General features: G+C 39.2%; 1 protein-coding gene across 1 annotated transcript in view; it reads right to left on the bottom strand.

Moving 5' to 3' along the window:
• gabbr2 (gamma-aminobutyric acid (GABA) B receptor, 2) overlaps positions 1–24,230 on the bottom strand; it is a 973,371-nt gene that overhangs the window by 265,113 nt on the left and 684,028 nt on the right. The window contains exons 6-7 of the mRNA XM_059972542.1: positions 22,664–22,852; positions 16,085–16,315 (exon numbers count right to left, since the gene is read on the bottom strand). Coding sequence (XP_059828525.1) covers positions 16,085–16,315; positions 22,664–22,852 — 420 coding nt within the window. The remainder of the gene's footprint in view (positions 1–16,084; positions 16,316–22,663; positions 22,853–24,230) is intronic.

The raw sequence follows: 24,230 nt of genomic DNA, 5'->3' as shown, positions 1-24,230 counted from the left end.
TTCAGAATATTGTGTTCAGTTGTAATCATCCTGTTATAGGAATAAGAAGCATTAAACGGGAGCGAGTGCACAGGAGACTTACAAGGGTGTTGCCCAGATTTGAGAGACTGAGATTTGGAGAGAGATTGAGCAGGTTGGGACTTTTTTTCGATGGAGTGTAAAAGAATGAAGGGTGATCATATAAAGGTGTATACATCGAAGGGCATACCATATAGACAAGCTGAATGCACAGTCTTTTTGCCATGGCTGGGGAATAAAGTAGAGAGCATAGGTTATTATGAGAGAGGAAGAGATTTAATAGAAACCTGAGTAGTAACTTTTACATCCAATAGATGGTCAGTACATGGAATGAACTGCTGGATGAAGTATTTGAAAAGTTGCCTTAACAATATTTAAAAGGTACTTTGAAAGGTACGTGGGTAGTAAACTTTAAATGGGATATGGGCCAAAGATAGACAAATGGGAATTGCATATGGGAATTTTGGTTGGTATAACCAGTTGGGCTGAAGTGCCTGTATTCATGGTGTATGACTATAATTCTGCTGGCAATACAATCAATCATTCTGCTTTTTAAAATTTTAAGCAGTTTTGTAATAGAAGAAAATGCTGCAAAAATGGCCAAGTAATTGCTGGAGAACTTTAAGCCATCACAGCTGGTCCTCTACTTGAACACATTAATCTTCTACAATTCTCCAACCTAACAGCCATTAAGCTGTCTTATGCCGGGAATTATGAACAGATGTACTCAAAACCTACTTCCAATAATTGCTGGAACTAGAAATTCAAAAGAATTCATGAATAAAGTTTGAACAATGTCATTGCACTGGACAGGATGCAACGGGAATCACCAAGATATTTCCAGCCATAGAAGAAATGAGGAGAAACAAGAGAGGCTAGGTCTGTTTTCCCTGGAGTTGAATGGGGACATGAATGAGTTATATAAAATTATGAAGGATATAGAGAGCCAGTTTGCATTAAATTTTGTCTATGTTAGACAGAGATAATACTAAAGGACATATATTTAGGCTAACTGGAAATTTAGAGGGGTTCTATGAGGAACCTTTTTCACACAGACAGTAGCAAGAACCTGGAATGCAATGATTGAAGGAGCGGTGGAAATAGATTCGCTGACATTGTTTACAAAGTCCCTAGACTAGCACTTGATTCATGTAGGCATCAATGCACAATGGGGTTAACATGGATTATTATAAGAGGCCTTCAGCCTCCAGAAATCTTATCTTCATCCTCCAGTCTCTATAGAACTCCCACCATAATCAGGCTGAGAGTCTGCACTACAGTCTTGTGAGAAGGTCCAGAAGTTAAAAATGTCCAAGTGGTATGTTGGTACAATAATGGATAATCACTGCACACACAAGTTAAAATCATGGCTCCAAATCATGTCGGTATTTTAGTGGAAAAAATGAAATTGCAGTGGTATGAGAGGGGAAATGGCCAAGGTTGACTAGAAAGAGACACTAGCAGGAAGGACAGCAGAGCAGCAATGGCTGGAGTTTCTGTGAAAATGAGGGAAGTGCAAGACAGATCTATTCCAAATAAGAAGACATTTTCAAAGGGAAGATGGACACCACCGTGGCCGACAAGTGAAGTTGGAGAAAAAGAGAGGGCATACAAGGAAGCCAAAGCTAGTGGGAAGATAGAGGATTGGGAAGCTTTTAAAAACTTGCAGAAGAAAACTAAGAAGGTCATTAGGAAGGAAAAGATGAATTATGAAAGGAAGCTAACGACTAATATCAAAGCAGATACTAAAAGCTTTTTTTACATATATAAAGGATAAAAGAGAGTTGAGTATAGATATAGGACCAATACAAAATGACGCTGGAGATATTGTAATCAGAGACACAGAGGAACATAAGAACATAAGAAATAGGAGCAGGAGAAGGCCATTTGGCCCATCGAGCCTGCCCCACCATTCAATAAGATCATAGTTGATCTGTCTGTAAACTAAATTCCATCTATCTGCCTTTTCCCCATAACCCTTAATTCCTGTACTATGTAAAAGTCTATGGAACTGTATCTTAAATATATTTAGTGAAGAAGCCGCGACTGCTTCCCCGGGCAGAGAAATCCACAGATTTACCACTCTCTGAGAAAAACAATTTCTCCTCATCTCCATCCTAAATCTTCTCCCCTGAATCTCTTGAGGCAATGTCCCCTAATTCTAGTCTCACCTACCAATGGAAACAACTTTCCTACTTCTATCTTATCTATCCCTTTCAAAATTTTGTATGTTTCTATATGATCCCCTCTTATTCTTCTGAACTCAAGAGAGTATAGTCCCAGGCAGCACAATCTCTCCTCACAAGTTAACTCTTTTATCCCTGGAGTCAACCTGGTGAACCATGACTGCTCTGCCTCCAAAGCCAGTATACCCTTCCTTGAGTATGGAGACCAGAACTGCACACAGTACTCCAGGTGTAGCCTCACAAGTACCCTGTATAGTTGCAGCATGACTTCCCTGCTCTTGAATTCAATCCCTCGAGCAATGAAGGCCAACATTCCATTTGCATTTTGTGATTCATGATCAAGCACCCCCAAGTCCCTCTGCACAACAGCATGCTGCAATCTTTCACCATTTAAATAATAATCTGCTCTTCTATTATTCCTTCCAAAGTGGAATATCTTGCATTTACCAACGTTGTATTCCATCTGCCAGACCTTGGCCCACTCACTTAACATATCTATATCCCTCTGCAGACTCTCCACATCCTCTGTACAATTTGTTTTTCCACTCAGTTTGGTGTCATCAGCAATTTTTGCTACGCTACACTCAGTCCCCTCTTCCAAATCATTAATGTAAATAATTGCAGCATGCTGTTGTGATTGCACCGACCTCTGTGGAACCCCACTCACCACTGACTGCCAACCAGAGGAACACCCATTTATACCAACTCCCTGCCTTCTATTGGTTAACCAATCCACTATCCATGCAAATATACTTCCTCTGACTCCATGCATCAGTATCTTATTTATATGTCTCTTGTGTGGCACCTTATCGAATGTCTTCTGGAAATCCAAGTGTACAACATCCACCCTATCCATTACATTCATTATGTCCTCAAAGAACTCTAGTAAGTTTGTCAAACAGGACCTTCCCTTTCTGAATCCATGCTGCGTCTGTCTAATGGAACCACTCCTTTCTAAATGTTTCGTTATTTCTTCCTTAATGACAGCTTCAAGTATTTTCCTGACTACAGATGTTAAGCCAACTGGTCTATAGTTGCCCGTCTTTTGCCTACATCCTTTTTTAAAAAGTGGCATGATGTTTGCTGTCTTCCAATCTGCCGTAACCTGCCCAGACTCTAGAGAGTTTTGATAAATGATTACCAACGCGTCTACTATAATCTCCACCAATTCCTTCAACACACTGGGATGCATCCCATCAGGACCAGGGGACTTATCTACCATTCAGACCCTCTAATTTACTCATCACTATCTCTTTAATGACAGTGATTTTATCGAGGTTCTCACCTCCCATTTCGTCCATAGCATCCTTCTTTGGCATATTAGATGTGTCCTCCACAAAATGGTCGTTCAATGCCTCGGCCATTTCCTTATCACCCAATATCAATTTTCCCTTCTCGTCTTCCAAGGGATCTATGTTGACTTTAGCCACTCTCTTCCGCTTTATATATTTATAAAATCTTTTGTTATCTGTTTTTATATTTTGTGCTAATTTACTTTCATACTCTATCTTCCCTTTCCTTATTTCTTGTTTAGTTGTTCTCTGTTGCTTTTTTAAGGTATTCGCAATCCTCCAGTCTCCCACTACTCTTTGTGACTTTGTACACATGAGCTTTTAATTTGATATTATCTTTTATTTCCTTAGTTATTCAAGGCTGGCTCTCCCCACACTTATTGTCCTTACTTTTGACTGGAATATAAATTTGATGAACACTGTGAAAAATCTCATTGAAAGTATTCCACTGTTCTTCATCTGTCCTACCAAATAGCCGGTTTTCTCAGTCCACATTAGCCAACTCCTCCCTCATCCAGTTGTAGTCTCCCTTGTACAAGCATAACACACTTGTAATAATAATGCATATTTTAATGCACATAATAATGCATATTTTGCATCAGTCTTCACAGTGTAAGACATTTGTGTTATACAAGACATTCAAGTGAAATGAATTATGTGCAATGAGATTTATGACTGAGAAGGTGCACAGGAAGCTTAATGGTCTGAGGGTAGATAAATCTCCTGGACCTGATGGAATGCACCATCGGGTTCTGAAGGGAGTAGATGGAGAGATTGCAGAGGCATTAACAACGATCTTTCAAGAATTGATAGACTCAGGCACTGTACCAGATGAAAGCAAAATTGCAAATGTTACTCCGCTATTTAAGAATGGTGGGAGGCAGCAGAAAGGAAACTATAGACCTGTTAGCCTGACATCAGTGTTGGAAGTTGTTGGAATCGATTGTTAGGGATGAGATTACAGAATACCTGGAGGCAAAGGACAAGATAGGAAAATCCTGCCTGACTTAACTACTGCAAATTTTTTGAGGAAATGACAAGCAGGGTAGACAAAGGAGGTGCAGTAGATGTGGTGTACTTCGATTTTCAGAAGGCCTTTGAAAGGTGCCACACATGAAGCTGCTTAGCAAGATAAGAGCCCATGGAATTACAGAGAAGTTACTAGCATGGGTGCAGCATTGGCTGATCAGCAGAAAACAGAGAGTGTGAATAAAGGACTTCTACTCTGGCTGGCTGCTGATTACCAGTGGACTTCCACAGAGGTCAGTGTTAGGACCGCTGCTTTTTACGATGTAAGTCAAAGATTTGGACTATGGGATTAATGGATTTATGGCTAAGTTTGCCGATGATACAAAGATTGGCGGAGAAGCGGGTAGTGTTGAGGAAACAGAGAGCCTGCAGAGAGGTAGTTTAGAGGAATGGGCAAAGAAATGGCAAATAAAATACAATGTTGGAAAGTGTATGGTCATGGTGGAAGAAATAAATGGCCAGATTATTATTAAGATTGGGAGAGATTTCAAAATTCAGAGATGCAGAAGTACTTGGGAATCTTTGTGCAGAATACGCTGAAGGTTAACCTGCAGGTTGAGTCGGTGATGAAAAAAGCAAATGCAATGTTGGCATTAATTTATAGAGGTATAGAATATAAGGGCAGGGATGTGATGTTGAGGCTATATAAGGCACTTGTGAGACCACACTTGGAGTTTTGTGTGCAGTTTTGGGCTCCGTATTTTAGAAAGGGTATACTGACATCGGAGAGGGTTCAGAGAAGATTCACGAGAATGATTCCAGGAATGAAAGGGTTACTGTATGAGGAATCTCTGGCAGCTCTTGGGCTGTATTCCCTAGAGTTTAGGAGAATGCGGGGGGGGGGGATCTCATTGAAATATTCTGAATGTTAAAAGGCCTGAACAGATTAGATATGGCAAAGTTATTTCACATGGTAGGGGAGTCTAGGACAAGAGGGCATAACTTCAGGATTGAATGGTGTCCATATAGAACAGAGATGTGGAGAAATTACTTTAGTCAGATGGTGGTAAATCTGTGGAATTTGTTACCATGAGCGGCTGTGGAGGAAAAGTCATTGGGTGTATTTACGGCAGAGATAGATAGGTTCTTGATTAGCCAGGGCATCAAAGAGTATGGGGAGAAGGCAGGGGAGTGGGGATGACTGGAAGCATTGGATCAGCCCATGATTGAATGGCGGAGCAGACTCAATGGGCTGAATGGCCGACTTCTGTTCCTATATCTTATGGTCTTACGTAATAGGAAATGAACAGCATCCAAGTTGTACCTTTTATCTAAAGCAATTAGAATATAATTTTGCTAAATGTTCATAAGTAGATGATAAAATTATATCTTTGATAATGTTATGATGCAAATTTCATCATCATCTGGGTGTATTTCATGTGTATGTTGTAATAAAATTGAAATTTTAATAAATTATATGTTTATAATATTGAAATACATAATGTAGAACATTTAAATTTCACTTTATCCCCATGTGTTGAACTAACTATTAAAAAAGACTTTGAATAGAATGATAATAATTTCTGAAAAATTGCACATCAGGGAAAATATTTTTACAAATGTCTTATAGGCTGGCAATAAAAGAGCAGATGCTTGACTGCTCCTCTGAATTCGAGGTCTGCCACAGAAACCTCCCAAAAGAGCAACTGTGCAACTATAATTGGGCGTTTTCACTCATGGATACTGTTAGAATTTTCCGTAGGTCTCTGTGAAGGACAGCATTTTGCTGGGGTTGACTGCCTAATGTCCTAATGGACTAATGGCCATCAGATGTATTCTAAATCTGACCTATTTATCAAGAGTTAGTGCCACCGGGATATGTTTAGTAATTCTGATCTTCTAAGGTCTGTGGACAGTCATTGCCATAGTCAATTATTGTCAATATATCTGTGGTAAATATGATGAGATCAGGGAGGCTTTTTCTTCTTGCCGACTCATTCCGTCAGTTGCCATAGGCTCAATCTAGCAGCTATCTACTTCAGAATTTGACCAGCACAGTCAGCATGCTATCAAGCAGTTTTTGGTTATAAACATTGAAGTCGTTCAGAGTTCATTCTGTGCGCTAGCTTTTGTAAGTGTGGAATTTGCCTTCAGTGCTAATCATGTCTTGTTCAACATACTGATCCATCAATTGAGGAAAGATGACAACTGATTTCCATGCTTATGCTCGATCTGTTTCTATGAGGCTTCACCAGGTCCACTGTCAAAGCCCCGTCCAAATCTAATTAATCATCCATAAACATCAAAACTGTCCTAGCCCATTATTGACAAAACAAGAAGTATAACATTCCTAATACTAACTGTTGAGAAGTCCTTTTTGTATTCAGAAACGCAGCCATTCACTATTATAATCTGTCTTCATTCCTCAAGATTATTCTCAGTACCCAGGGCATCTTCAGGGGGCAGTGTCTTCGAAAGGCAGAGTCAATTATTCAGGACCCCCAGCACCCAGGGCATGCCTTTTTCTCACTGTTACCATCAGGTAGGAGGTACAGAAGGCTGAAGGCACACACTCAGTGATTCAGGAATAGCTCCTTTCTCCTCTGCCACCCGATTCCTAAATGGACATTGAAGCTTCAGACAGTACCTCACTTTTTTTTTTAAATATATAGCAATTCTGTTTTATGCACAATTTTTAATCTGTTCAATATATGTATACTGTATAAAGTATACTGAAAAAGATATTCTTTATTATTATTATATTTCTTCTATATTATGTATTGTATTGAACAGCGGCTACTAAGTTAGCAAATTACATGTCACATGCTGTTGATAATAAACCTGATTCTGATTCATTTCAAATTAGGACCATTTATTTAATTCCTCTTCCCATTTACTCTTATCCCAATGGCTGCTTTTTCCTTTCTCTTTTCCCTCCTCTGCCATCACCTTCATCTTCCTCCCTCTAATTCTTCACAATGTTCCCTTTACTCTTTCATCTCCTGTCCTCTCATTTTGGATCTCATCTTGTTCAGACTTTTGCTTCCTCCACTTACCAGCTGGCTTTTCATATCATCCCCTTTATTCCACCCCCACTATCCTTTTATTCAAGTCTTGATGGATGGTCCTGGCCTGAAACATTGACTGTTCATTTCCCTCCATAGATGCTAACTGACCTTCTGAGTTCCTTCAGCATTTGTTGGTCTAGATTTCCAGCATTTGCAGCCACTTATGTACCTGTTTAGTTCCCAAGCTACTATGTGAAAAACTATTACTTACTTCATCAAATCCATTTATGCATCAAACTTCATTTAGGTTTGTCACATTCCATTTGTCTTCAATAAACTGATTCTGCTTCCCTCTTACTAATCAAAGCTTCTCCAGGGGTTTGCTTTTTCTCTTTTCTATTTCAAGTTGATGAAGATTAGAAAAGTTAATGTTGTTGATCCCTTCAAAAATGCAATATGTTGATAGCTTATAGCATTTTCTGTTTTTATAACATTTACAAAATTTGTTTCTTGATACATTTCAAATTATTTGCCCAAACTACCAGACTGTGCTCTTCTTCTCATCAGTCACACACAAGCCTGATTAAGAGAACTCTATCACCTTCTATATCACCATCCTCTTTGTCTTTGCTTCAGTTGTTAAAATGCTAATAATAATTAGGTATGTGATATATACTTAAAGTTACTACATGAAGAAATACATCAGCCTTTTTAAGTGAGTGCAGGTATTGTCAGGGGCTATTACAAATGAGAGATGATGCCTTGTATGAAGGGTTGAATAGCTGAGATTTTCTCTAGAAAAGAGAAAATGGAGGATGACCTTCAAGTGCATGGAAGATTTGGTTTGGTTGATGCAGAGCACAGGTTCCTCCTATGATAAGGTATCAGAGTTAAAGGACAAAAATATGCAACAATCACTCATAAATGCAAACTCAAGAGGGAAATCACTGCCTTGACAGCAAGGAGAATTTGGAACTGTTTGACAGAGGAACAAATAATGGAGAAATCATTGATGCACTTGAGGGTTGCTGAATGACCAGGTGAAAACAGAGAATAAATAAACATTAAACTTGGGAAAAGGAGTAGGCCACACAGCTCCTCAGCCAATTTCACACATTAATAACATTCCAGGTGATCTGATTGTAGCCTCATCTTTTCATTCCTGTATCACCATTCCCCACCTCTTCCCCTATAATCTTTTACCCTGTGGCTTATTAAGTACAGAACTATTGTTTGAATTTCCAGCATCTGTAGATTTCCTCATGTTATCTCTACTTATACTGCTTCTACTGCCTTTTAGAGGGAGAGAGTTCTGAAGAGTTCTGTCCTAAACAGGTGATGTTCTCCCATTTTCCAGCTTTAAATTTAATTCTATAAACAGCTGGTAATTTATTACTATTATGTACCACTATGTTATTACGTTAGAAAAAATGGGTGACCCCTTATTTTTATCAATGGCCATAAGATCTAGAAGTGAAAACAGTTTCTTTTCTGCACTCTACAAAATTCCCAGAGATCTTTTTTCTCATACTTCTAAATTCCAGTGGATACTAGCTTAGTCAATCAATACTAGCTTCCTTTATTAGACAATTTTGCCCATTCCAGGCATCAGTCAAGTACACATCTTCTGAACTGCTTCCAAAGTATTTACCTATTCCCTTTAGTAAGGAAACCATTATTGATGGAGTCTTTCAAGAGCACTATATAAGTAAGGTGTAAATTCTCCAAGAATATACAACAATATTTTGACACATTCCCTATTTATTTGCTGTACACTCACTTTTTTGGAAATTAAGGACACCCACATTTCTCTGCACATCAGATTTGCAGCAGCTCACCAATTACATAAAATGCTTTTTTGAAGTTTTCCTGCCAAAGAATTCAATTTCACATTTCCCAGCATTAAACTTCATTAAGTGAGAGAGGATGTGTGGATAGTTTACCAAGATGAGGTATGGAATGGCTCATTCTTGTATTGTCCATGTAACACATTATGATCAGAAATAAGTATGAGTTGGAGACAGTTTTATCAATTAGTTCTCAGCACGAAAGAAAAAAAAAGCCTCACTTTTCTTAAATATTTGCTAGCTTTACCATGAAGTTAATGGCATCTGTTATAAAGCCATCACTGCAGTTCAGATATCTGTCTTATCCAGTGGTACAGAATAGTAATACATTACCAGCTTTTACAGGATGAAATGCAAAGCCAGACAATGGGAGAACATCATGACTTGAGTGAGAAGTAGCTGAGCTCATTCTGAAGCACGGATTGTGGAACATGTCTACATCCTGAGCAGCTGCTCTGTGACTTGAGTGAAGGGTAGCTGAGCTCACTGGAACATTTCGAAAACACAAATTGCAGAACTCGGCTAGACGCGCTATGCTTAATTTTTACTGATCACAGAACTCGCTTGTTTTGCTGAACTAGGCCGGATCACAGCTGTGGTGGCAACCTGTGGGGAAGGAGAACTTGTTTGTACAAGGGCGGAGGTATCGCTTCCTCCTAGAAGAAGTACAGGTGGAGGCAAATATAACCACTCCACAGGTATGGAAGGGTTTCACCACTGGGCTATATCGTGAGTGGTGTTGGGTACAGAAGAGAGAACAAAGGCGCTATACAGTAGATTCGGGACCATGGCCATTTCTTCAGCTAAGTATTGCTTATATTCCTTGAATAAGTTAGTGCTTTAAAGTTATTATGCATCTCCTTATTTCCGTCATTGCTGTACCCAAAATCAAGTGTCACACCAGAACAAATCCCTTTTTCGAGATGATACTGGCTGTTGCAGATCATGTGAAGTTAGAGTGTGAAACATTAAAACATTAATATTTGCTTACCACACCAGTGAAGTACATGTCTTCGTGTGTACAGTGTCCTTTCAGTTGTTGCACATTAATTCTAAAATCAATAGTCAAAATTGCAGCTCAGAGTGCACCTTCAGAAAAAACATCTACAGCAAATGGATTAAAGAATGGATCCTATTAGGTTCTGGGCTATATTTGGAGAGGAGAATTGATAAATTATTGAATTCCTCCCTGTAGTTTGAACTCATCTCTGAACCATGAGAAGCAGATGAGTACAAGCACAAAGCATCATTTACTGACGGGCTTTCCCTAAAGTTGTCAGGAGCATTGCCTTTGAAATTGACCCTCCATCTCTGAGAATCCCCAATCTGCTTGGGAAGTAACATTATGTTAAATTAGAGGTTCCATCGTTCATGTCTAAATTAATTTTTTTCTTCTTGAAATCCAATATTACTCACTCCAAAGTATCAGACATAAAAGTGATATTAAACAACTGTATTGTTTATTTAATATTTCCCAACACTGTACTTCATCAAGTGCGAGAAGTGTGGATGGTGTACTTAGGTTGACCAAATGACTCATTTCCTTACTCGTTAATATAAAATAGAAAAAAAGTTCAGGGCAAAGGCATTTTATCAATTAGTTCTCAGCACTTGGAAAATAAAGCAGCTTTGTCTTAATTGCCCGCTGTTTTATCAATGAATCTGTCAACAGAAATTTTCTTCGTTTTATTCATATTTATCCTTTAAGTGATCTGAAAATACCTCGCTCCAGAGAACAATGTCTTTCAGTATAGAGCAGTGCTAATCTGTTGGAACCCATTGCTATTCTCTTTCATGAATAATTGAGTTAAAATAGCTAATATCCATGGGGCTGGAAGAGTGAGTGAGTGTGTGTGTGTGTGTGTGTGTGTGTGTGTGTGTGTGTGTGTGTGTGTGTGTCTTATTTTGCTACTGCTTCATTTTATTGCTGTTCTGCTGAACACTGAGCATGCTGTGCTGGTGGCGACACTTGTGGGCTGCTCCCAGCACATCCTTAGTGCAAACAACGGATTTCACCGTATGTTTTGATGTACGCGCATTATATAATCTGAATCTGGAGATTCTTGAATCCCTTCAAGTTGTCCATCAGTCTGTTCAGTTTCTAACCCAAAATTCAATTGTTGCTCCAGTCATAAGTCTGGCAGCATCAGTCTCCAGTAGTTGGAAGAGCGCTGCCTGTATTTCACATTGTCCCTCTAGGGCTGAGTTCTGAGACTGCAGCTGCACGATATCACATCTCATCAATGACAGCGTGTACAGAAGTGAAACACCAAATTATTACAGTCAAGAATTTGACAGAGTTCTGCTGTTTACTTTGAATGCCAACATCATGATCTTCCTGAAAATACTTCAGAGATGCCACTGAAATGCTGAGAAATCATGTTTCAGCATACTGTACCTAAAAATGTAGCAACACAGCTTCAGGGCCTGCTTCTTCAGTATCCAGAAATCCTTACGCTCAATCCTTGCCACAAACACCACTCAAAACCAACCACACGATAGTCTCCTGACCTCATAATCTATCTCACTGTGACTTTGCATCTTACTGTCAACTTGTAATGAAATTTGTTGGTAATGCAACAATTGTTTTACCTTGTACCACCTCAATTCATTGTTGTAATGAATTGCTCTGCATGGATGATATGCAAAACAAGTTTTTCCACTGTACCTCAGCACATGTGACAATAATAAATGAATCCATTCCAATCTATTATTAAGAAACACCATATATCCATCACCTTTCATATGCACAATTGCGTATGTTAACAATATTGAGATATTGCTGCTTCTACATGTGAAGACTGATAGTTCAGTACAGTGCTGTCAAAATGCCAGTCTTCAGTTCAGAGATCAAAGTAAAGCTCAGACTGCTGAAGGAGAAATCAAATATTAGAATTAACTTTGTTCTATTTTAAAGTGTCCAGAAGAATGATGGAAAAAGGATCTTCAATAACTGTTGAAGCAATAATTAACCTAGGTCACAGATGCCTTGGCATATTGGATTTAAAGGAAGCTGTGAGGCTTTCCAAGTCTTTAGATAATTTGTCTTACACTCAGCATGCTGGGGAAATTTTGCTCAGCATTAAAACAATATGAATCTTTTATCAAATTGAAAATAGCAAAACTGAATGCAATACAATGCAGAATTAAAGGTGTGAAACAAGATAGGAGGACCTCTGTCACTCACCTCAGTGTGTTCAAATAAACCCACTGATGTGAAGTGAGCAAACAACTTTGATGCAATAGTTCACTGGAGATAAGCACTGCTTCATGATTTGCAGGAAAGGTAAATGGCCATTATTTGCAACAAAACATCAATGACGCTTGTTTTAGCTCATATGCACAATAAAGTTAAGCAATGGGGCAGATGTGCAATTTACTTACATATTCCAAAGTTGCACCACTCCACCATTAATGCTGGAAGAATGTCACACTGCAGTACATTTCATCACCAACTTTTATTTGAACAGGATATATAGATTAAATTTTAATAGTGACAATATATTCATTACTGCCAGTTCATCTCACTTGCCCTAAAAAAAACTAGTTTAATTGAAGAATATAAACACAATAAAGTCTTCGTCACTACCTCCTCCCATTGATGCTGTCTGGCCTGCTGAGTTCTGCCAGCATTTTGTGTTTTTAAAGTCTGCAGATGCTGGAAATCCAAAGTAACACACAAAATGCTGGAGGAATTCAGTAGGTCAGACAGCAACTATGGAAATGAATAAACAGTCAACGTTCCGGGCTGAGATTCTTCTTCAGAACTCTGTCCTGAAGAAGGGTCTTGAAGAAAGGTCTCAGCCTAAAACGCTGACTTTTTACTTATTTCCATAGATGCTGCCAGACATGCTGAGCTCCTCCAGCATTTTGTTTGTGTTATTTTAATTGAAGAAACTTGTTTCTCCAAGTTTTAATTGTGTTAGATTTAAAAAATAAGTAAGTGTTCAGTTTAATTGCTCCTTTTATCTTTTGAACTTAATCTAACCTTTCTCTCTCTCTCCTTCATTCCTTTACATTGTATCAGGTTTGGCATCAGATTTGGCTAATTTAAGCTTCTTTATTAGTCCTTTCACAATCTTGGTCTATTCAGGAGAAACTCTATTCTTCTTTCCATGTTTTTACAGGCTCACATTTTCAAGAACGTACAAAGTCTAACAACAAGTTGTTCAAAAAAATCATGCAAGATGCCTTCTTTTTTGGGCTGGTTGAAGGCCACGACGCAGGAAAAGGGAAGCCATGCCTCAATAAAGGGTAATTCTTTTGAGGAGAATGCAGGTTTGCTTATAAAGAAGATCGTTATCTATTTTATTTGGAAATTTCTTCCACAGGTTATGTTACCAGGCAATCATTTGCCATACAAACATCAAGAGGGTTTATTAGTAAAGGAAATATTTGCACATTACTGCCTTTGGCATTCCACTGGGTTCTACGTTGTTTACCTGCTAGCCTTCATATTAATCCCAGAGAAGAAATAGCAGGGTTGATGCACATGTTTGTAGGTCACTGAGTGACATGGACCAAAGTAGAAAAGGGTTTGAAACTGAGCCAGGTGCAATGGTTGAATTTGAATGAGCTGGAGGATCCTACCAGGTACATCAAAAAAGATAATTTCCCAGTATTTATTATGTTTTTGAACTTCCTTTGCACACAAATGTTCACACCGGGGGCGGGGCGGGGGCTGAAAACTGCGTTTTGCTGGGATAAGAGGGCTGAGACAAAACTTTGCAAAATTTGTGATACTTTCCTTTAATTTCCATTTATGAAATGTTCAATGAAGGCAAACTTCATCTTAAATAGTAATAGAAACAAGTAAGGTCTTGAGGTTTTGCAGTCTGATCCTGAACAATCCTCTAGCCTTAATTCTCAGTGGTTTCATGTCCCACTTTACCAAGCTGCACACTTAAAATAGTCCATTGTGGCTACTTGCTGACACTTCACTCACCTGCAAATCAGATCAATATAATTAGCCAGGATCAGATGTGCTCAAAGAACACCACAGTTTAACTGAAATAATGCAAAAAAAAAAAACCCTGGAAATATTCAGCAGTGTGTGGGGACAGAATCAGAGTTAATGCTGGTTGACTGGTGAAGGATCACTGACCAAAAATACTAACTGTTGCTTTCTCATCTGACCTGTTGTGATTTCCAGCATCTATGGTTTCATTTCTTATTTTCTCTAGATTTCAACTGACAGCTTCTATCTGTAGAGAAGATTTTATGCGGAGGATTATTATCCTGGCAGCACTGATGCTATAGTGTTCTGTAAAAATGACCCTGTTATAATTGTTTCATTGTGATTGGTCCATAGCTATCAACAGATCTGTGCCCCATTGCACTGCATTGATCCCTGGCTTTAGCAATATGTTTCCCCTGAGAAAACACTGAAATTACATGTCAGTTTTCCACAATTTAGCAAAATTTAATGTTTGCAATTTGTCATTTCAAGGACATGACAAAGAATATCAATTGATGTTTGAAATGCAAGGATAAAAGCATGTATGAAGTGACTTATGAGAAAGCTTGAAAATGATCAAGCCTATGGAATGAAATTGCAAATGATGATAACAGAAGAAGTATCTGATAAACACAAAAATACAATTTTTTTTCAGATCCTACCAGTTAATTATTGTGCTGTAGTCTTGAATATTTTGCATCAGATTGATACAAGCAACATTGTAGTATATCTATTACACTGAAGAGATGTGTTTACTAAATGGTTAGAGATCTCGGTTTGCTTCTGAAGTTTGTTAGATTAGCCTAATTGTTACTAAATAGCCCTTGAAAATCAGACAAATTCAAAAGCATCTAAAAAACTGAGAAAATATCAGACAACTTTTGCATGTATTGTAATACAGTAAAGCTCCATTCTTTACCATTGCTAAGGTACATTGCAGTTTTGAAACACTTCGTAATCAAATTGTCATGATGAGGCAATAATATTCACTATAGGATGACATAATTTTGTATTTCTCTTAATTTCATAAGATACCGTGGTACCCAGCTAACAACTCACCTCCTGGAAGTCAGTTTAAGGTAGAAGTAGATACTTATTTGGGACATTTTCTTTAAAGCAATAAATGATTTCAACCTTAAGATTTAGAAACCCAAGCGTAAGTGGCGGTCTATTCACCATATTACTGTTTTTAACTAATTCAACAGCATGAATTATATTAATTAGTATTTGATTTGGGGAAACCAGGAGCAACTACTGAAAGCAGACAATCTCTGAAGTGTATTTATAATGAATGAGTATTTATTTCCTCAGATTGATGTTGATTTTCACATACCTCAAAAATAGTGATAAAAAGCTTCACTGTCCAGCACCATCTTGCACCAACACTGACCCTACACAGCAAATGGATCTTACCATATTCACCGTATAGGGTAATGGTTTAGGATAAAGTTGCTATGTTCTGAAGTTTCTTCCAAAGGTATATAGTTTAAACTCACCTTTTTTTTTTGCTAGTTATAGATTCTTCCTTCACCTCTGTTATTTACTTTTGCAATAAAGCAGCTACTTTGTCATTCTTTTGTTATAGTTCTCCATATGAGTATGTGAATGCAAATATTAATGGATTTGCTCTTCTCCCAAAATATGTGATGCTACCATGTATGGTGATTATAGCTATTTAAATTTGTTCATTTCTCCTTTCAGTTGAAAAAGAAAGAGTTCCATTCTACCAGTAACCTTACAGATTCCTATAACACATGAATTGGTAAACCTTAATAGTTCATAATTCAACAATCAAAACAATACTCACAGTTACTCCAAAGAAGTTGGTTTCATTCATGGAATCCAGAAAGATTTGGCTAAGGTTCTTGCTGGGATAGTTTGGGATGGCGTGTGGATGACCCAGGCTTTCGGAAGAGTCAATCACTCGTTGTAATGTTGTGGCAATTACCCAGATTCCATCATACGCAAATCCATGAAATTTACTATATTCAGCACCGCCTCTCATTTTGTTATAGTCTTGTTCATATTGTTGAGGTGTCTGCAAGGAATTTTAAGAAAAACACTTTTGATAACAATAAATGCCTTCAGAAATCCATCAGTTTTTTCCATCTTCACCCAATCCACTTCCCCACCCCTGAAGTGAGTTCACGTGCTATCTCTTGCTCTCAGCAGAGTAACATCACCACATTCTGTGCGCCACAGTTCCTGAGGGGACTTTGGATTGCATAGAAGGAGAGTGAGTTTCAAAGAAGCAAGTGAGGGCAATCAGTACGGATTGTGTGCCACAGTTCCCGAGGAGATGTTGGAATGTGTGGAAAAAGAGAGAGTTTAAAAGAAGAGAATAGGGGCACAGCACATTTTTGCATGCAACAGTGCCTGAGGAAACATTAGATTTGTATATTTAGGCACTTGGCTAGATCCAATAAAAAGAAGTTAGGTCACTGTGTGATTGGGACAGTGTTAGAGTGGGGAATTGAGACTGGTGAGAAAAGGTATAGTTTGTAGGTAGATACTTCTGTTATTGCAACACACACAAAATGCTGGTGGAATGCAGCAGGCCAGGCAGCATCTATAGGGAGAAGTGCTGGCGTCAGGACTTCTGTTATTGATTCTCTTTTTCTTTCTTATTGCACATTTAGAGCAGTGGCAATGCAAGACAGGATAGTAGAATGCTCTCTCATGGAATGTGGGAAGACAGGGAGACCTTCAGTATCCCTAACAACTACACCTGCAAGAAATGCATCCAGCTGTAGCTTCTAATGGAAGTTGGATCTGGAATTGGATGAACTCTGGATCATTCGGGAGACTGAAGGTGTGATAGACAGGACATAAAGGGAGATCATTACGGTGCAGGACAAAGGAAACTGGGTGACAGTCAGGAAGGGGAAAGGACACAGGCAGAGCAACCCTATGGCTGTTTCCTTCAATTACAGGCATACCACTTTGGATACTGTTAGTGTGGATGACTTAGAAGAGGAAAGACACAGCAGTCAGGTATTTGGTACGGAGTCTAGCTCTGTGGCTCAGAAGGAAAGGGGAGAGAAGATGCAAATTGTAGTGATGGGGGTTTAATTGGTTAGGGGAACAGAAAGGAGCTTCTGTGGATGAGAATGAGATTCCGGATATTGTGCTGCCACCCAGGTGCCAGGGCCAGGGACATCTCAGATCGAGTTCACAGTTTTCTTAAGTGTGAGTGTGAGCAACCAAGGTTGTGGTCCATGTCAGTACCAATGACGTGGGTAGGAAAGGTGACAATCTCTAGCAAAGTGAGTTCAGGGAGTTAGGTGCTAAGGCTTATGATCTCAGGATTGATACCCGTACCATGTGCCAGTCAGACCAGACATAGGAAGATCATTCACTTTAGCATATTGCTAAGGAGATGGCGCAAGGGAAAGGGATTCAGATTTTTGAGTCATTGGGCTCTCCAGTGAAGGTGGGACCTGTACAAAAGAGACAGTTTGCACCTGAACTGAAAGGAGACTAATTTCCCAGACGGAAGGTTTGCTCGTGCTGCTTGGGTTGGGGGGGGGGGGTGTTTAAATCAGAGTTGCAGGGGGATGGGAACCAAAGCAGCAGAACAGATGGTGGAATGCTTGTGCAGAAAGATGTTGTTAAGCCTACATACAAAGTCAGGAAATGAAAGGTCGAGAGTGGTGGGACTAATGCAAGGAGTATTGTAGGAAAGGCAGAAGAACTTAGAGCATGGAACAGCATGTGGAATGCTGACATTGTATCCTTTAGTGAGACTTAGTTGCAGGAGGGTCAGGACAGGCAGCTCAGTGTTCCAGGGTTCTGTTGATTTAGATGCGACAGAGTGGGAGGGGATGCATTACCAGTCAGGTAAAATGTCACACAGTGCTCAGACAGGACAGACTGGAAAGGTCATCTAGTGATGAAGTACTAGATGTCAAATGTGTTCATGAAAGTTTCCTTCATCAGTACGTAGAAGTCCCAATGAGAGAGCATGTAATACTGGATCTGATATTGGGGAATGAGGCAGTGCAGGAGACTAAGGTTTGCGTAGGGGAATACTTTGCACCCAGTGACCACAATTCCATTAGTTTCAAAGTAAATATGCAAACAAATAGGCCTGGTCCTCAGGTTGACATTTCAAATTGGAGAAATGCCAGTTTTTATCGTATCAGAAAGGATCTGGCAAGTATGGATTGGGACAGGCTGTTTTCTGGCAAAGATATATTTGGTAAGAGGGAAGCCTTCCAAAGTATAAGGGCAAGGATAAATGATTTAGGGAACCTTGGTTTTCAAGAGATATTGAAGCCTTAGTTAGGAAAATGAAGGAGGTGTATAGCAGGTATAAGTAGACAGAAACAAATGAGGTACTTCAGGAGTATAAGAAATGCAAGAAAACACAAAGGAAATCAGAGGGGCTAAAAGGAGACATGAGGTTGCTCTAGCAGAAAGGTGAAGGAGAATCTTTTTACAGATATATTAACAGTAAAATGATTGCAGGGGACAAAATTGGTCCTCTGGAAGATCACAGTGGTAATCTATAGTTGCACCCGAAAGCGAAGAAGGAGATCTTAAATAGATTATTTTGCATTTGTATTTCCTTAGGAGGTGACTACAGAGCCACTAGAAGTGAGACAAAGCAGCAGTGAGGTCATGGACCATATAAAGATTACAGAGATGGAGGTGGTTTCTGTATTGAGGCAAATTAGGGTGGATATATCCCAAGGACCTGACAAGGTGTTCCCTCGGACCCTGTGAAAATTTCAGGGTCCTTGCAGGGATATTTAAAACATCCTTAGTCATGAGTGAAGTGCCAGATGATTGGATGACAGCTAAAATTGTTCTGTTGTTTAAGAAAGGATCTAAGAATAAACTTGGAAATTATAAGTTGGTGAGCCTGACATCAGTAATGGGAAGCTATTAGAAGGTATTCCAAGGGATCAGATATATTAATATTTAGATACACTGGGACTGATTAAGGGTAGTCAACATGGCTTTGGCTTTGTGCATGTAGGTCATGTATATCCAAATTTATAGAGTTTTTTGAGGAAGTTACCAGGAAAGCCAACGAAGGCAAGGCACTGGATGTTGTCTGCATGGACTTCAGCGAGGTCTTTCACAAGATTCCACATGGGAGATTTGCTAAGGTTTATTACTTGGCTTACATTATGAGGTAGTAAATTGGTTTAGACTTTGGTTCTGTGGGAGAAGCCAGAGAGTGGTAGTAGGCGGTTGCCTCTCTGATTGGACAGCTATGACTAATGGAATGCTACAGGAATCAGTTCTGGATCTGTTGTTTGTTAGTTATATCAACAATCTGGATGATAGTGTGGTAAAGGACATTACCACCTGTTGGAAAAGAACACTGGCTGGATGATGGCAGAGCAGCAACGGCTGGAATTTCTGGAAGAAGCATTCTAAAGGCAAGATGGCATAACCATGGCTAACAAGAGAAGTAAAAGCCAACATAAAAACAAAAGAGAGGGCATATAATATGTGGGAATTTAGAGGTTTGGGAAGATTTTAAAAAGCAATAGAAGGTAAATAAAAAAGTCATTAAGTTAACAATGGAATACAAAAGTATGGTCGCCAGTAACGTTAAAGAGGATACCAAAAGTTGCTTCAGATACATAAAGGTGTAAAAAAGAAGTGAGAGTGGATATTGGACTGCTGGTAAACAATGCTGGAGAGACAGTAATGGGGGACAAGAAAATGGAGGATTAACTGAATGAGTATTTTGCATCAGTCTTCATTGTGGAAGACACTAGCAGTATGGTGGAAGTTCCAGGTGTCAGGGATCATGAAGTGTGTGAGGTTACCATTATTAGAGAGAAGGTTCTTGGGAAAGTGAAAGATCTGAAGGTAGATAGGTCACCTGGATAAAATGGTGTACAGCCCAGGGTTCTGAAAGAGGTAGCTGAAAAGATTGTGGAGACATTAGTAATGATCTCTCAAGAATTACTAGAGTCTGGAAGGGTTCCAGAAGACTGGAAAATTGCAAATGTCACTCCACACCTCAAGGGAGAGACGCAGAAGAAAGGGAACCTCAGGCCAATTAGTCTTACCTCAGTGGTTGGGAAGATGTTGGGTCGATTATTAAGTATGAGGTTCATGGGAACTTAAAAGCACATGATAAAATAGGCCATAGTCAGCATGGTTTCCTCAAGGGAGAAGCTTTCCTGACAAACCTGTTGGAATTCTTTGAAGAAAGAACAAGCAGGATAGACAAAAGAGAATCGGTTGTTCTGTACATGGATTTTCCGAAGGCCTTTGACAAGGTGCCACACATGAGGCTGTTTAACAAGCTTAGGATCCATGGTATTATAGGAAAGATTCCAGCATGGATAAAGCAGTGGCTGATTGTCAGGAGGCAAAGAGTTGGAATAAAGGCAACCTTTTCTGGTTGGCTGCCGGTGACTAGTTGTGTTCCACAGTGGTGTTCGGTGGGACCGATTCTTTTTATATTTTTATACGCCAATGATTTGGATGATTAAATTGAAGGCTTTGTTGCCAAGTTTTCGGATGATATGAAGATAGGTGGAAGGGCAGGTAGTTTTGAGGGAGTAGAGAGGTTACAGAAGGACTTGGAGAGATTGAGAGAATGGGCAAAGAAATGGCAGATGGAATACAGTGTCAGGAAGTGTACGGTTATGCACATTGGTAGAAGAAATGAAAGGGTTGACTATTTTCTAAACGGAGAGAAAATACAAAAAAAAAAACTAAGGTGCAAAGGGAATTGGGAGTCCTTGTGCAGGATTCTCTAAATGTTAATTTGCAGGTTGAGTCTGTGGTGAGGAAAGCAAATGCAATGTTAGCATTCATTTCAAGAGGACTATAATATAAAAGAAAGGATTTAATGTTGAGACTTTATAAAACACTGATGTGTCCTCAGTGGAGTATTGTGAGCAGTTTTGGGCCCCTTATCTTAGAAAGGAAGTTGTGACATTGGAGAAGGTTCAGTGGAGGTTCACAGCAATGATTCCAGGATTGAGTGGCTTATCATAAGAAGAACGTTTAATGGCTCTGGGCCTGTACTCACTGGAATTCAGAAGAATGAGGGGTGACCTAATTGAAACTACCGAATGTTGAACGGCCTCGACAGAATGGATATGGAGAGGATATTTCCATTGGCAGGATAGTCTAAGACCAGAGTACACAGCCTCAAAATAGAGGGGCATCCTTTTAGAACAGAGGTGAGGAGGAATTTCTTTAGCCAAAGTGTGGTAAACCCATGGAACTCTTTGCCACAGGCAGCTATGGTGGCCACATCTTTAAGGCAGAGGTTGATAGATTCTTGATTGGTCAGGGCATGAAGAGATACGGAGAGAAAGCAGGAGACTAGGGCTGAGGAAAATTGAATCAGCCATGATGAAATGTCAGAGCACCCTTGATGGGCCCAATAGCCTAACTCTGCTCCTGTATCTTATGGTCTAAACTTGATCTGCAAGTTTGCAGATGACACCAAGATTTTGGGTGTAGTGGACAGCGAGAAAAACTATCAATGTTTGCAGTGGAACCTGCATCAACTAGAAAAATGGCAGATAGAATTTAATGCAGACGAGTGTGTGGAGTTGAACTTTGGGAGGACCAATCAGAGTAGGTCTTGCTTGGTGAGTGATAGGCACTGAGGAGTGCAGTAGAACAGAGGGAACAGGGAATACAGATCTGTAATTTCTAGAAAGTGGTATCAGAGCTATCAAAACAGAGGTGTTAAAAGAAAGTTTCTGGCACATTAGCCTTCATAAATCAATCTACTGATTGCAGGAGTTGGGATGTTATGTTGAAATTCTATGAGACATTGGTGATGTCTAATTTGGAGTATTGTGTGCAGTTTTACCTACCAGGAAAGATATAAATAAGAGAGCAGAGAAAACTGCAGGAACGTTGCCTGGACTTGAGGACCTGATTTATAAGGAAAGATTGAATAGGTTAGGTCTTGATTCCTTGGAGCATAGAAAATTGAGGGGAGGTTTGCAGGGTAGAGATAGTGTAAGTGCATGTAGGCTTTTTCCACTGAGGGTGGGTGAGACTACAACCCGGTGCCGTGCGTTAAGGATGAAAGGTGAACTGTTTAAGGAAAACATGAGGGGGCACTTCTTCACTCAGAGGTTGTGTAATGAGCAGCCAGCGCAACTTGTAGATGTGGTCTTGATTTCAACATCCAAGAGAAATTTGAATTGATACATGAATAGGGAAGTATGGAGCACTATGTTTCAGGTGCAGGTCAATGGAACTAGGCAGTTGAATGTTTGGCATGGACTAGATGGGCTGAAGGGCCTGTTCTGTTATTCTATCATGCTTTGAATCCTTGGAATAGTTGCTTCTCCAGGAGAGATTTAGTTTTCATGGTACATGACTTATTTCTCAACATGTCTGTGTGACATTAGAATTACTTAATGAAAATACGGATATTCACCTGCCCAGATATTGTCTTGATAGCTTTTGTACTTAGTGGCTCAAAATCTACAGATACATATCCTTCCATAGCAGCGAGCAGATTTTTCACAGTACAGTTAATCGATGCAGCTATTTTCCACCAGTTTGTCTGGTACCAGCCTGGAATTATCCATTGATATTTAATTCCAAACATATTTTCATTAAAGGCCTAAAAATAAACAACAATGGATACAATTCATAGCATAAATATGACTTCATAAAAATTTCAATAGAGGCAATCATGAAAGTCCTTCATTAGTAGCTCAAATTATGTAATATTCTGGCAAGATAAATGGGAAAAACCTGTTTCCACCTCTTTCAATTTCTAGCATTAATATTTGTTGGCAAATGTTTAGAATTGTTTCTTTAAGACAAGAAATAGAAAGTCCCATGCAAAGGTTTGGAAGCAAATTGCATTACAGTTTTAAAGTAAAAGATAAATTGTGAATTGAAAAATAACATACAGGTCAAGTACAGGGAATGCTCCTTCATGTGTGGGCACAAGTGAGTGATTGAAATTGATCGAATTTTTTTCAGAAATCTCACCCAAGAAAATTTAAATTCCAATACCCAGGAGCTTTTCTACTTTTCCTCTTGAAAATATATCCAGTTTAATATCCAAACATTAGCAGATCTATTAGATGTAATTTTCTATCTTGATATCCTCATCAGAATGATGGCTAATGAAGACTTTTAACAGAATGAAATCTGCCACAATACAGCTGCAATTACATTGGTTACATTTTTAAATTTCAAGGGACAAAAAATGTCATTTAATCAGTACATGTTCGACAACATTCTCTTTTTACTTTCACACTTTTAGTCATTTAAAAAAATATTCAGAACACATTTTTGTCAACAGGATTTATCAGTTAACTTTTAATAAACAATTCTCTGTTTCAATGGGATTACTGGTGAGGGAATTTTGTGGATTAGCAATCTTGCTCTGAGATCTTATTCCTCTAGTTCATGAGATTCTGTTGGAACAATGTTTCAACTCACAGAAACTCTGTAGAACCTGCACTATAAATGGTAATAAATGATATGGGGAATATTCTGGATATGAAGTAGTCCTGATGCAGGGTTTGGTTCGGAAATGTTCAGAAATCATTTTCTCCCTCTCTTGCTGCTGAACCAGCAAAGTTCCACCAGCAGAATTTTCATTGCTCCAGATTCTGGCCTCTACAGTCCTGTGTCTCCCTAGCTGCCCCATCAATACTCAGATGCCTAACACCATAAAGAACGATGTGCCTGCTTCAATAGCACTCCACCCACAAGACTAAATATTCTTTCCATCTATCACTAGTGCACAGAGGCGGAGGTGTGTACCACCTACAGAATTTCACGATAGTTACTTTCATCTACATTCTTTTGAAAGCTCCCCTGAAACAAACTCACAACTGTGATTACCAAGAAAGACCAGGACAAGAGGCACATGGGGGGAACCACCACCATAGGTCATCAAAGGTGCATACCACTCCGACTTGGAAAATGCAGTTTTAAATCATGGAATTCTCTTCATGTGAACGTTGCAGATTATCTTCATT

Source organism: Hypanus sabinus, chromosome 6, assembly GCF_030144855.1.
Source record: "Hypanus sabinus isolate sHypSab1 chromosome 6, sHypSab1.hap1, whole genome shotgun sequence".
Lineage (NCBI taxonomy): Eukaryota > Metazoa > Chordata > Chondrichthyes > Myliobatiformes > Dasyatidae > Hypanus > Hypanus sabinus.
The sequence above is the reverse complement of the archived record's forward strand: the minus strand, read 5'-3'. Positions and strand labels throughout refer to the sequence as shown.